The following is a 13,463-nucleotide window of genomic DNA, read 5'->3' as shown; positions in this document are numbered from 1 at the left end:
AACAGTAAAACAAATTAAATTTTATTTAAGAAAGGCTTAAAACTTCCTTTGTTCTCATACTTTGTCAAAAGGTTTTGTATTAAGGTTTCTTCTTGTTTGGATTGTCTTTCCAGATGCGATAATTGAGTACAGATGCCAAAGTTAACCAAGCTAGGTAAGGGAACATTAAGTAGGCTGATGTTTTGTTCACATGGTACCAGGAGCTGGTTGTGGCTGTTGCAGCACCTGTAGTGAGTAGCAGAGCCACCAAACCCTGGAACAAAAGAAGTTAGTTAGTCTTCGCTTACTCACTGCATTTTTCTTTGAGACTGGCTGAAATCTTTAATTTACAGTGGGAATTTTTGTGAAGATGTCTCACAAATGATAAGTATATTCTAGAACTGTGGGCCTGGTCTACATTACTTAGGCTTGCTGGTAGAGCACAACTATGTCTTTGTCTACACTCACAGCTCTCCAGTAGCATCATACTCCCTCCTTTTTGTTAGCAGAAAAATGGTACCTCTGTGACCATAAAGGCTTCTGCTGCTGCCAGGCAGAAAGCATGTATGGATATGCCCGCCTCTGCTGAGGTCCCTTTAGTGGCTCGGCTTTCCCAATGTATTCCATGACAGCAGCTGTGCTGAAGGGGAGACATGCAGATCTAACTGGTACTGTGATGGCTTGTCTGGCGCAGCTGCTGTCTCCTAGAATTTTTGGTGACAGAAGCAACCTTGTATAGATGAAGCCTTGTAAAGCTACTCGTCCACAGGAATCAAAACTCATGGTAGAGGTAATATCTTTTATTAGACCAACTAGACTTTTTTTCGGGGGTGGGGGAAGAAAATTTTCAGGCACAAGCCGGTGCCTTCAGGCATGGGAGAAAAGATTGTAAAAGTTCTCCTGGGTAGAAATGAAAGTTCATATTTCATTGAAGAGTTGAAGATTTGTACTGAGTGGAGGCTGAGGCTTCCTGTCCTCGCACTCAATTTGGAAAACACCTTGTTAGCTCTTAACAAGATTGTGCTGATGCAGACCGGAAACATTTTAATACAATTACAGAGCAAATGCAGAAAAGCAAGCATAAATTCAATACTTGGTTGGAATTTCTTAATACTTACCAACTTTTAAGGTTGCATAGGAGCAAAGATAATTTGGGATTTTCTTAACTGATTATCATTTTTCCATGGAATCATTTATTAATCTAGAATATAACTGGCAAAGTATAAAGAAGTGTTTTTCAACCAGGGTGCCTTTTAGATCTTTTTAAAGGTGCCCCCCGAGTTAGCACTCTTAGGTGTGCAAACATGATTCATTCACAAGGTTAAACCCAGAGATTTCAAATAGGAATTCACAGCATTAAAAACATTCTGAACCATCATGGTTTTTCAGAGCTCATTGAAATGAAGAAACTCTTCTACTGTTTTTCCATAGTCAGAGTCAGGAAAAACTAAGAGTTGGCATTTTCTGACTAGTGTGTTGAGCCTAATGAGGTATGCCTTAAGTCCAAAAAGTTTGAGAACCACTGGTATAGGATGCAACTTGTAGTTGTATAGAGTATAACTGGTTCCAGTCCCCCCTCTGCTATGGCCTTAGTGTGACCTTGTGCAAATCATTTTAACTGCTTTAGCTTCCTTCTTCCCAATCTTCTCCAGGGGTTTGCAACATTTTTTGGATAGTGCCAAAAACACCCACAACCTTGACTTGTAAGATGTTGGCATGCCAGGGGCAGAAGGTGGGGATGCCACAAAGGGCCTGATCCTTGCTGTGGCAGCGCAGCCCCAGCCCCTTCCCTGCCATCCACCCCAAGCGTGCGTACCAAGAAAAATGCCTTTATGTGCTACGTGCCGAGGATTGCCTATTCCTGTTCTAATCCCTATTTTTTAAATGGTTCCTTTCCTGAAAGGGTTAATATATGGATTAAACACATTATGGATTTCTGGGATTTCCATTATGGTAATAGGATCACATAAGTATGTAAAGTAAGGATTTTTTGTGGGTGTTATCTTTTACTGACCCAAGTGCATAGTTGAGATTAGATTTAGATAAACTTCTGAATGCAGTGCATACTTCCTCAGGTTATCATAATTTGTTTAGGTAAATAACCAGCTAAATAGTGCATAGGACTAATGTCAAAACCAAACCCTCTTCTCACCCCGTCCTCTAATCCCCCAGACTGCAGAGAATTATTAGAGCTATCTAAAATGGAAACTCTTATTACCCGAGTAATCTCATGATAAATCCTGTAACATTAGTGTTAGTTTAAAGAATAGGTAGAATTTTACAGCGGCATAGCTGTTTACTTTTTAATCACGTGAATAATAGTCTTATCAAGCAGTGGGAGAAATTGGAATCCAAAAGTGGGATGACCTGAGATAAATTGTGTATCATTCTCTGCAGACTGAACATAAATGACAAGGGAATGTTATACAATTCATTTTATATGAGCCAATTTGTTTATAGAGAATACAAAACTAAGTATACTTTCAGAATAAAAAGATATAAATAAACTACAAACTTTTATTATTGACATTTTGCAGGTGACAGGAGGAGTCTGTGACAAAAGGGTTTAATGTCAATGTTATATTGTACCTACCCATCCTGTTTTGTGAGCTCCAAAAAAGATAGGAGTCCATGACCAGTTTAATGCCAGCTGCCCTGCATATAGTCCAAGTGGAACCATTGACTTTTTGTTGAATCCTCCCAACTCTTTCCACACCAGATAAGAACCATACCTGAATAAAATGAATGTGAGAATGTGTTTCTGACAGCTATACAAGTAGATAGCCGTAAACAAACGTGTTGACAAAATAGGTGACATAAGTAAGGCAGATACATTTCCTAGTATCCAAGTGAGTGAGAAGCATAAATTCTATTTTCAAAAATAGACACTTTAAGGAGACTTTCAGGAGGCTGCTAAGGGACTTTTGAAAATAGGATAAAGGAACTGAAGTCATATAGGGTTAGTCGAGATCAGGGGCGGGCAATTATTTCAGGCAGAGGGCTGCTTACCCAGTTTTGGCAAGCTGTCAAGGGCAGCATAGGTAGCCCTGCCCCTTGGACATTGGTCCCAAGATGGTGACCCAGGGCCAGAACTGGTGGGGCCCAGAGAGGGGTGCAGGTTAGCAGGGGCCTATGGAGCTGAGCTGGGCTGCATCAGCAGGGAGAATGGGGAACTGGCCCAGCTCCATAGAGCCCCTGTTGGCCAGGACCCTGTACCCCTGCTGCCCTGCTCTGGGCCCCACCAGCACTGGCCCCAACACATGGTGCAGGCCCTGTGCTCCTGCACCCACTCACTCCCACTGCCCCCCCAGCCCCACGGTACTGGCAGAGGCAGTGCACAGCCCTGACCCCCTGCTCCATGGCAGTGAAGGAGCTGGTGCGGAGTGCAGGGAAAAGCGACCCCTAGCCCACCCCATGGCCAGCCCCCTGCGTTACAGCCGTTCACAGCCCACACAGGGCTGTCCTGAGCATGCACAGGCAGCCCCACATGGGCTGCAAGCAGCTGCAGCACTGAGCACCAGCCACGGGGCAGGCAAGAGGCCGTTTTTCTCAGCACCAGCTTGTAATTCGGCCCCGCTGCTAACCTGCACCCCATGCCAGCTCTGAGCTCACCTGTTGGGGCTGCGCCGTGGCAACAGCAGCTGCGGCCCCCCGCTTGCTGCGCCCGACAGTGTTTGCTGCTGCTGCCCGCCCGGGGCTCCCATGCTGGGCAGCCCAGAGGTGGCGGTGGCAGCCTCACCACAGCCTGCCATAAGCTCCAGGCGGGCAGCAGCAGCAAACGCTGCCCAGTGTGGCAAGTGGTGGGGCTGTAGCTGCTGCCACCATGGCGCAGCCCAGAGCTGGCTCAGGGCCCAGGCTGGCAGCGGGGCCAGCTTACAAGCTGATACGGAGTGCAGGGAAAAGCGGCCCCTTGCCCACCCCATGGCCAGCGCCCCACACTGCAGCCGCTCGCAGCCCTCCTGGGGCTGCCTGTGCCTGCTCAGGACAGCCCCGTGTGGGCTGCGAGCAGCTGCTGCACAGAGCGCCAGCCACGGGGCGGGCAAGGAGCCGCTTTTCCCCACACTGCACCAGCTCCTTCCCTGCCCTTCCCCCCCATCCCCCTTACCTGAGCTTCACGTGCTGGGGCAGCCACATGGTTCCAGGCCAGAAGCCCCTGCTGGGGCTCCCAGCTGGGGGAGCAGGACCAGGCAGGCCCTGCTGTTGCAACAGCTCGCCAGGCTTCCCCTGGGTCCTACTGCCCCTGGTTCCTGTCGTTTTTGACAGGAACCAAGGACAGATCAATTTTAATTTTCAAAAAAATTTTAAGCACCCCGCAGCCCGGATAGAATGGCCTCACGGGCCAGATCCAGCCCACAGGCCGTATTTTGCCCACCCCTGGTCTAGATCATGGGGGCCATCCTGTGGCATGCATGTCCCAACTGGCACAGGCTGCCTCGGTGTGGCACCTGGAAGATCAGTGATGGGACAGGCAATGCACTGGTGGGTAGGGCAGAGAGCAGAACGCAAAACAGCAGATTGGGCAGGAAGCATAAAGCAAAGCAGCAGATCGAGCAGGCAAAGGGGACTGGAGTGGCACTAAGAGAAGGTGTAGAGCTAATGTGGGGCATTCCTGCCAAAAGGCTTGGTCCCTACTGATCTAAGCTACCTCTGCCAGTCTTAGGAGTATTGCTCTTAGGCCCAACCACCCACCCACTTCCATCCTACATGCATCAAACCTGGAAATAAGGTGATAAAGTCAGTCTGGGGTTGCTGCCTCCTCCTCCTTTTCCCTTCCTGCTGCTGCTCTCGGGCCCAGAGACATAAGAATGAGAGCTAGGGATACCAGGCCCCACAAAAGCAACCAAGAGTCACAGTGCCTTGTCTACCCTGAGCTGGGTGTTAATTTGAAGGTTGAATTTAATTAGTGGGGCCAAACGAGAGAGGGACCTACTTGATTTTGGTAGATGATGGTGAAGTGTTGTTTAATTAATTTCTGTTTCTTGAGTTATCGGGGGGGGGGCGTTAATTAGTTAAAGGAAGGTATGGAATAACCAGGAACTGAGGCTGAGATGAGCAAAAAAGTGAGGGGCATGCCAAAACAGTGGTGAATATAGATTGAGATTGCATTTGTATAGATGGCAGTGATTTTCATCCTAATGTTTTGATTTCAGAAGGGAGAAGGCAGTAAAGAGAGGTCAAAATAATATCTTCCAGAACATATATATTCTGGGAAATCTTCAAAGTAGAAAGTCAGAACCAAATTTTCAAGGATTTGGTAGGGAGATAAGAACTCATAGTTTATCTTTGTACTGGAAGACCCCCTATTTGAGCACATTCAACATATAAATCTATTCATTTAACTGCTTTAGAACTTCCCCTTTTTAGTTCTTCTTTCAGTGTTAGCAGATGCTTGACATCAGGGTCAAAAGACTGTTTTCCAAAAGGGCATTCATTCCCCTCTGTTAGTAAAAAGCTGGCTGTCTCAGCATGGCATTGTAGCAATATAAAAATCCATGTTCTAGGTAAGAATGTGAATCTAGCTGTATACCAAGTTGGACAGTAGATGTCAGTAAAGCTGCATTTCAGGATGACTGCATGAGTACTAATCTGGTTACTGATGTCTTTCAAATTCACCATGTTTTCCAACATTCTGAATTTAATTGTTTAGCAGCAGGCATATCTCTCAGATGTGACTTTATTCACATGGGTTATGAGAGAGGGTTTTTTTAATTCATAAGTGAATTAATCTTCTATATTGACTATGTCTCTTCTTGCTTCACAAAATTCAATCCTCCTTCAACCCAGGTCCCTGTCAAATATGAATGATTTTTGGTTGTAACTAAAAAAGAGCCTCACCATTTTCTCACTAGGAGGTGCTTAAATGCACTGTTGCTCCTCAGTGTTTTAAAAACTAGGGCAAGTGTTTGAAACTGTTTACAGGTCTTTGCCTTCTAGCTCCTTGCTTTTTATGGCTAGTGCCTTACTGTTTCTGAGTTCACTGGCTCTGCAAATCTGGTTATGCTGCTCTGGTTCTACAGCTGATGAACAGAGATCATATGTGCACCACACAGAAGTAACATTAGGTTTTTCAGCAAACTTGTAAAATATACTTCACAGCTAGCTCCTCAGATATGAAATTCCTAGAGTGCTAGTGTTTTGCTAGATAATATTTTAAAAAGTGTGTAGGATGGCACACTCCCAAGAATCTTGCGTACATGTTAAAGGCCAGTAAAGGAACAGGGTTTACCGGGCTGTGAGAGGAACTGCCATGCTTCTTGAGCATGCAGAATAGAACTTTATAGGTGCATCTACATGTTGCCCTAGGGTGACATAGTGATCACATGGGTCTACATATGATCACTAGCTACCTTACTGTAGCTGCATACTTCCTGCTTATAGTGCACCACTATGGCAACATAGCAGGGAAATCTAAGCATGCGCCATCCATATGATGCAGTATGGGCAGTTACTGTGCCGTGTTTTAGTACTTCCAAAAGGAAGTACTAAAAACAGCACAGTAACAACAGTGCTGTACAATGGCGTGTAGATACACTCTGAGTAGGATTTGTCCATGGAGAGGAAATGTCCAGAGCTACCTCTGGTGCATGGAGATGACCCATCCTCAAGAAGAGGCATTAACCAAGTCCAACTGCCACAAATCACACCTATTCTGGTGAGGTTTTCCAGAATATGAACCACTTTCAAACCTTTATCTTTAAAATGGTATGGTTGGAATGATGTTGTTACCATGACAGTCTAGGAAATATACAAGAGGCAAGGGCTTTTTGGGTGATATCTCTGATTGGACCAATAATTATTTTTATTGCTTTTCCAACGAAAGATACCACCCTAAAAAAAATCCTTGTACTTTTAAAAATGTTAGCTGAACCACCTTGCTGCTTATACAGTTGATTTGAAGAAAGCCATATGACAGCTTTTCCACAGAAAGGCAATCCAGTCTTTTTTTCTGTTGTTCTACTTTTCATCAAAGAGTGTTTTCTGATTGTGCTTTGGTTTCAGTGCTAACTAGCTAATATCACTAATGGTATGGAACAAAATATTTAAAACTGTATTTGCACAAGAGAAGAAAGAGGAGAGAATGCTTTGATGGAATTTTAAAGATTACTACAGTTTTTACAAAAGGTACAGAAAATGAAAGGAAAGAATGAAAGCAGGAAGCAAATGGTAAGGCAAAAATCAGACACAGGATTCAACCTCATCTGTGTGATCTCTTAAAAAGGCTGAAAGAAATAAGCTGCTGCTGCTGGAAGAGTTAATGTGAGCAAGATCAAAACTCTCAAATATGAAAAACAATCTCTAGAAAAGTCTACCTTTATAAATATTTTAGCTGCTATTTTTAATTGGATGGAACCAGAATATATTTTTGTGTTACTCTTCAAATCCCCTTTTAAAATACCTATGGATCTGATGTATGGTCTAAAATTGTGTCCCCCATTTGACTTCCCCGTCTCTTTGACAGTAATTGCCCATGCTTGCAAAAAGTATTTTAGCCTCATGTGGTTAAGAGCTTGCAGGTTATACTGACACAATTTTATACAATATTGACACAATTTAAAAGTTGTTTTCATGATGTCTTGAAAGACAGAGTTTATAGAATCCAGTTAGATCAGTTAGAGAAAAAAAAACCAACAACTGTACTGGAATAACAAATCCAGGCTTCGCTGATTTACTAAAAAAATACTAAAAAGTTCTAAGAGATCAAGGGACCAAGAGAAGTGAGGCAAACAGAACAATATGTCTGTGCAGGGTATTTCTCAATCTTGGTCTAATGCATGGAAATCCAGAACTAGAGTTTTCTTCCTCCTTCTGGTCCTCTTCTTTCTTAAAACAAAAGTATGGGAGCAACTATGTATGGTAACCAACATTTCCTTCAAAGTCTCTTGTAAAATGCAAAGCCTCTGCTAAAGGAAGGCAGCTAAAGGAACACTGTATAGCATATAGCACCAAAAAACAAACCAAAACCTACCCTCTTCAGTCATCATGTGACTTCACAGTTCTACCTCATATAGAGTGGGGTGGGGGAAGCATATTAATGGCAGCTTTTAAAATTCCTGTTTTTCATGCAACTGTTGTTGCACAAAAATGCATATCAAAAACTTCTTATAGTCCTTCCAAAGCAAATAACTACCTGCTGAACACAGTAGGAATAATAGATCTATCTACATTAATTGCTTTTTACAATTTAATGTGCCTTAGGTATACAATAACACAGCTTTCTAACTTATGCAACATAATTCTACATACCAAACTAGCATTCCTAATGTACACTAAGTAACTACCAGAGTAGTTAAGTGTTTATATCCAATATGAAAGACGTACCCCATCGATGTGTAGAGAGTTCCCCAGACTGGAGCGAACATCCAATTAGGTGGACACCAGGATGGCTTCTCTAGGTACTCATACCATCCATGGATTTCTCTATCTGTTATCAAGCCTCCTAACATCCCTCCTACATGAGGCAGGAGTGTGAAACCAACACCTGGAGCCCATGCTGATACAGTGTCCATTGTGACTGTGAATCTGAAATGAACCCCAAACACCTGAATGTCAATTTGAAAAAAAAAAAATTATTTCAGGTAAAACTAGAAAAACACTCCATTTAAACTGACATTTTAATTATAATTCTAATAGGCATGACCAAAATCCTAGTTAGGAGGTAACTATGTCCAGCCCACTATGGTTGACCTGTGGGCCTTCAGAAAAATCAGTAGAAGGAAGCGTTTCAGATTTCCCCCAAAAAAATCTCTCTGCAGATAAAGAAAAATGTGAGAGAGAATACAGCAGAAAATGAAATGGTAAAAAAAAATAATAACATCAAGTAAAGGAGATGAGAAATGCAAATTGAAATAATGGTAATGCTTAAGTTTCATACATGGGCATGGAAAGTGGGGAGGGAAAGAAAGAGAAGAGAAAGATCAAAAAAGGACCAAATTCTAGGAAAAAACCTTACTCAGGAATAGTTCAGGGCCAGTCCTAAGTTTTCCCACTGCACAATTTCTTGCAAAGTAGAATAGATAGAAGTCTGGAAGTAAACTGTAAATGGACCCATCCAGTTCTTCACTGCCATAGAACTTTTTATCACCTGCTCTCTCATACCATGGGATGGTCTGGAAAGGAATGATCCTGCCTCAGAGAGGAGGTTGATGACCTCTGGGGCTAAGTACAGACAGTCTAAAAGTCTGAGGCTGCATTGATTCAGTCTTTTTGCAGGTTAGTCTAAACAGCGATTAAATTGAAACAGAAGTGAACAGACATTTACCTTTGATTCAGAAAATGCAGCCTCATGCCAGAACCGGCGGGTACTAGAGCACAGCTCTCTGGCATGTAGCCAGCATGGGCTGTGTGTTCACTTCCTCTTCCTGCTGACCCCAAGATCTCTGGCACTTCCAGAATCACAGCATCAAGACTCTACAGCTGGCTTATCATTTCACCTTCCTGCTTCCAGGTGCTTCTGGGATTTGTAGTCCACTGTTGCAGCCAGCGGTAAGTTTGAGCAAGGGGAGGGGAGTTGAACCCCCCTCCCTGGCCCCAGACCCCAGCTGGGGTTTGCCTTGGGGGACAGTCCCTCCCCTGCAGATTGGGCTGCATTCCCAGCTGGGCTTACCCCACCCTTGTCAGACAGCCCTCAGTGCTCCAGCTAGGGAACAAAGGGACAGGGCCAGCCCTGCTCTCTGGGGCAGACAGCCCAGTCCATCCCAGGGCTGAAAAGCATGCTGGGATACTGGGGGACTGTGATTTAACCTGAACCAGGAGGGGACAGAAGTTTCATAAACCGGTTTGACCCAAATCAGTTAAGTCTGATACTACATTCAACTAGGTTTATCTTAAACCAGTTTCAGCCATTTTGAAACTGGTTTATGCACACTCAGCTTCTGTTCTGTTATAGGTTTAAACCAGTTTCTGATCACTTAAGCCGGTTTATGTGTAACTTCTGTTCCTAGCCTGGAGCTCCATTCCAGCCCTACTTCTCTATGACACCTAATTTTGATTTTGCCCTATTGTCTGTTCAAATAGGGTAAAATCAAAAACAAGTATGTATTTAGATGTATAATAGTTTTTTTATGTACTTTTCATTGGACACCCAGTAAATATTTCCAAAGTAACAAAGTTGCAAAGCATATAAAACAATGTTAGCTCTGATTTGTCACAGTACTAAAATATTTTATTGAATATAATTTGAATGACTGATATTTGGTGTCCTGAAAATTGCTGTTTAACATAGCAACCGAGTCAGGTCATCTTTTTTTAGTGTTATTGTTGTTGAATTTGATAGTTTGATCTTCACATTTATTTTTGCAAATATTCCAGCACAAAGTTAAGGATCAGCAGTGGTTGTAACTAAGGCGATAGCAAGGAATGAAAGATTATGTGGCAGAGCTGGGTCCATTAACTGTTTACTTTCTAGATTTACTATTTCGGGATTATACAGAAGTTGTAGGACTTCGCAACTGTCTAGTGGTTTGTCAGTGTGTGCTGAGCTTCACAGACATGTTTTGAATCTTAACAATTGTCCTTTAATGATTGTTTTGATTCAGGGTTTTGCCCAGAGTTTTTTGAGATTTTTTAAAGAGTGCCAAAAGTTTAGTTTGGAATGTTTTACAGAAAGAGAAACCTGTTTTACAGATCCTCAAAAGGCCATCAGAGTTGGGGCTCCCCTTAATTAGATTATAGGAAGTCTTAAAGTATATGAAAGATATTAGATGATTTGGCAGAAGACACTGGAGGAAAATGCCTCATGATACTCTATACCTTCCTTTTCATATCCATTTCCCCCTCTCTTCCATATCCTACCATTCTCTTTGGTCTTCCCAAGCACCTCTCTTCTGAGAGTATGCTTCTTTTCATATGTGCCTGTATGTCCAACCCATTTCCCTCCTCCTCCTGTACTTGCTCCACAGTTTCCTGCCCATTCATTACCAGCCCCTTCATCTCTGGCAATTGAAGCAGCGCAGCCTTGAGGCCAATTTGCAATTTGGTTTAAAATTAAATTATTTGAATGTGTCTTTAAACTTGTTTTGGATACTCCCAGGGGATAAATGTTTAATAGTGTACTCCCAGCTGGAGCTAGAGGGACCAAAAGAAATGAGGCAAACAAAACAATATGTCTTTGCAGGGTATTTCTCAATCTTGGTCTAATGCATGGAAATCCAGAACTAGAGTTTTCTTCCTCCTTCTAGTCCTCTTCTTTCTTAAAACAAAAGTATGGTAACAACTATGTATGGTAACCAACATTTCCTTCAAAGTCTCTTGTAAAATGCAAAGCCTCTGCTAAAGGAAGGCAGCTAAAGGAAGGCTATCAGCCTCTGCTAAAGGACAGCAGTCAGCTTCCTTTTCCTGCCAAACAGGAGTGTTTCTTGACTGTTCTCTTTCCTTGCTTAAGGAGGTCAAGAGAGAACTGTTTCTTACTATACCTAGTCTTTATATCTCTGCCCAAATGGAAGCACTAGCTGACCCTTATCTTGTATTCCTTCATTGGGTTTGTACTGCTGTCCCAAAATATTTAGATTATTTATTTTTCCTATCGTGTCACTAACTCTCCAGTCTTCCAGATTTAAAAACACTATAGTAAGTACAAGGATTGTGGGTTAGGCTACATGGGGGGCAAGGAGAAAGGGATTTGGTGGTAGGGGTCTGCTACAGACCCCCACACCAAGGGGAAGAAATAGATGTGGGGCTCCTGAGGCAACTCTCAGAGACCATAAAAGCTAAAGAGGCGGTAGTCATGGGGGACCTAAACTACCCGGACATCTGCTGGGAGACGCAGACAGCAAGGTCCCATCGCTCACGCAGGTTTCTAACCTGTATACAGGACCTCCACCTGACACAGGAGGTGCATGGTCCCACTAGGGGGAATGCCATACTGGATCTGGTATTGGCAACAGGAGATGACATGATAGGGGACCTCCAGATCGGTAGCCATTTGGGAGACAATGATCACCTAATAATAGAATTCAACATAAGACGGCGAGTGGGTAAGGTAACTAGTAGGATGAAAGTGCTAGACTTTAGGAAAGCTGATCTCAATGCACTCAGGCGATTAGTCAAGGAAGCACTGCAGAGTAGGAGTTTTGAAGGGATGGGAGCCCAAGAAGGGTGGCTGTGCCTAAAGGAAACGATCCTTCGGGCACAAAGCAAGACGATCCCCGAGCGAGGCAAAAAAGGGAAAGGGGCCAGGAGGCTTCCATGGCTGACCAGAGAAATCCAGGGCAGCCTAAGGGCCAAAAGGGGAGCACTTAAAAAGTGGAAACAGGGTGACATCACCAAAGATGAATATACCTCCTCTGCTCGTGCTTGTAGGGAGGCAGTTAGGCGGGCCAAAGCTACCATGGAGCTGAGGATGGCAACCCAAGTAAAAGACAACAAGAAATTGTTTTTTAGATATATTGGGAGTAAAAGGAAGGCCCAGGGAGGAATAGGACCACTGCTAAATGGGCAGAAACAATTGGTGACAGATAGGGGGGACAAGGCTGAACTCCTCAACGAGTTCTTTGCCTCAGTGTTCCTAAGTGAGGGGCATGACAAGTCTCTCACTGGGGTTGTAGAGAGGCAGCAGCAAGGCGCCAGACTTCCATACGTAGATCCTGAGGTGGTGCAGAGTCATTTGGAAGAACTGGATGCCTTTAAATTGGCAGGCCCGGATGGGCTCCATCCGAGGGTGCTGAAGGCACTGGCCGACATAATTGCAGAGCCACTGGATTATTCGAACGCTCGTGGCGCACAGGCCAAGTCCCGGAGGACTGGAAAAGGGCTAACGTGGTCCCCATTTTCAAAAAGGGGAGGAAGGAGGACCCGGGCAACTATAGGCCAGTCAGTCTCACCTCCATCTTTGGTAAAGTCTTGGAAAAAATTATCAAGGCTCACATTTGTGAGAGCCCGGCAGGGCAAATTATGCTGAGAGGAAACCAGTACGGGTTTGTGGCGGGCAGATCGTGCCTGACCAATCTAGTCTTTTTCTATGACCAGGTTACGAAACGCCTGGACACAGGAGGAGGGGTGGATGTCGTATACTTAGACTTCAGGAAGGCCTTCGATACGGTATCCCACCCCATACTGGTGAACAAGCTAAGAGGCTGTGATGTGGATGACTGCACAGTCCGGTGGGTGGCGAATTGGCTAGAGGGTCGCACCCAAAGAGTCGTGGTAGATGGGTCGGTCTCGACCTGGAAGGGTGTGGGCAGTGGGGTCCCGCAGAGCTCGGTCCTTGGACCGATACTTTTTAATGTCTTCATCAGCGACTTGGACGAGGGAGTCAAATGTACTCTGTCCAAGTTTGCATATGACACAAAGCTATGGGGAGAAGTGGACACGCCGGAGGGCAGGGAACAGCTGCAGGCAGACCTGGATAGGTTGGACAAGTGGGCAGAAAACAACAGGATGCAGTTCAACAAGGAGAAATGCAAAGTGCTGCACCTAGGGAGGAAAAATGTCCAGCACACCTACAGCCTAGGGAATGACCTGCTGGGTGGCACAGAGGTGGAAAGGGA

At 44.2% G+C, this 13,463-nt stretch overlaps 1 protein-coding gene across 2 annotated transcripts in view; it reads right to left on the bottom strand.

Moving 5' to 3' along the window:
• Positions 1–13,463, bottom strand: part of TSPO (translocator protein) — a 19,875-nt gene continuing 6,412 nt past the window's right edge. The window contains exons 2-4 of one of the 2 annotated variants that reach the window (XM_014610290.2): positions 8,299–8,499; positions 2,573–2,711; positions 1–253 (exon numbers count right to left, since the gene is read on the bottom strand). In XM_014610290.2, coding sequence (XP_014465776.2) covers positions 80–253; positions 2,573–2,711; positions 8,299–8,499 — 514 coding nt within the window. In that variant the 3' untranslated portion in view covers positions 1–79. Of the gene's footprint in view, positions 254–2,572; positions 2,712–8,298; positions 8,520–13,463 lie in introns of both variants that reach the window. The other variant, XM_014610291.3, reaches the window with a different exon arrangement.

Source organism: Alligator mississippiensis, chromosome 4 (genome assembly GCF_030867095.1).
Source record: "Alligator mississippiensis isolate rAllMis1 chromosome 4, rAllMis1, whole genome shotgun sequence".
Taxonomy (NCBI): domain Eukaryota; kingdom Metazoa; phylum Chordata; order Crocodylia; family Alligatoridae; genus Alligator; species Alligator mississippiensis.
Note: the sequence above shows the minus strand (reverse complement) of the source record. Positions and strands in the feature narration are given on the sequence as shown.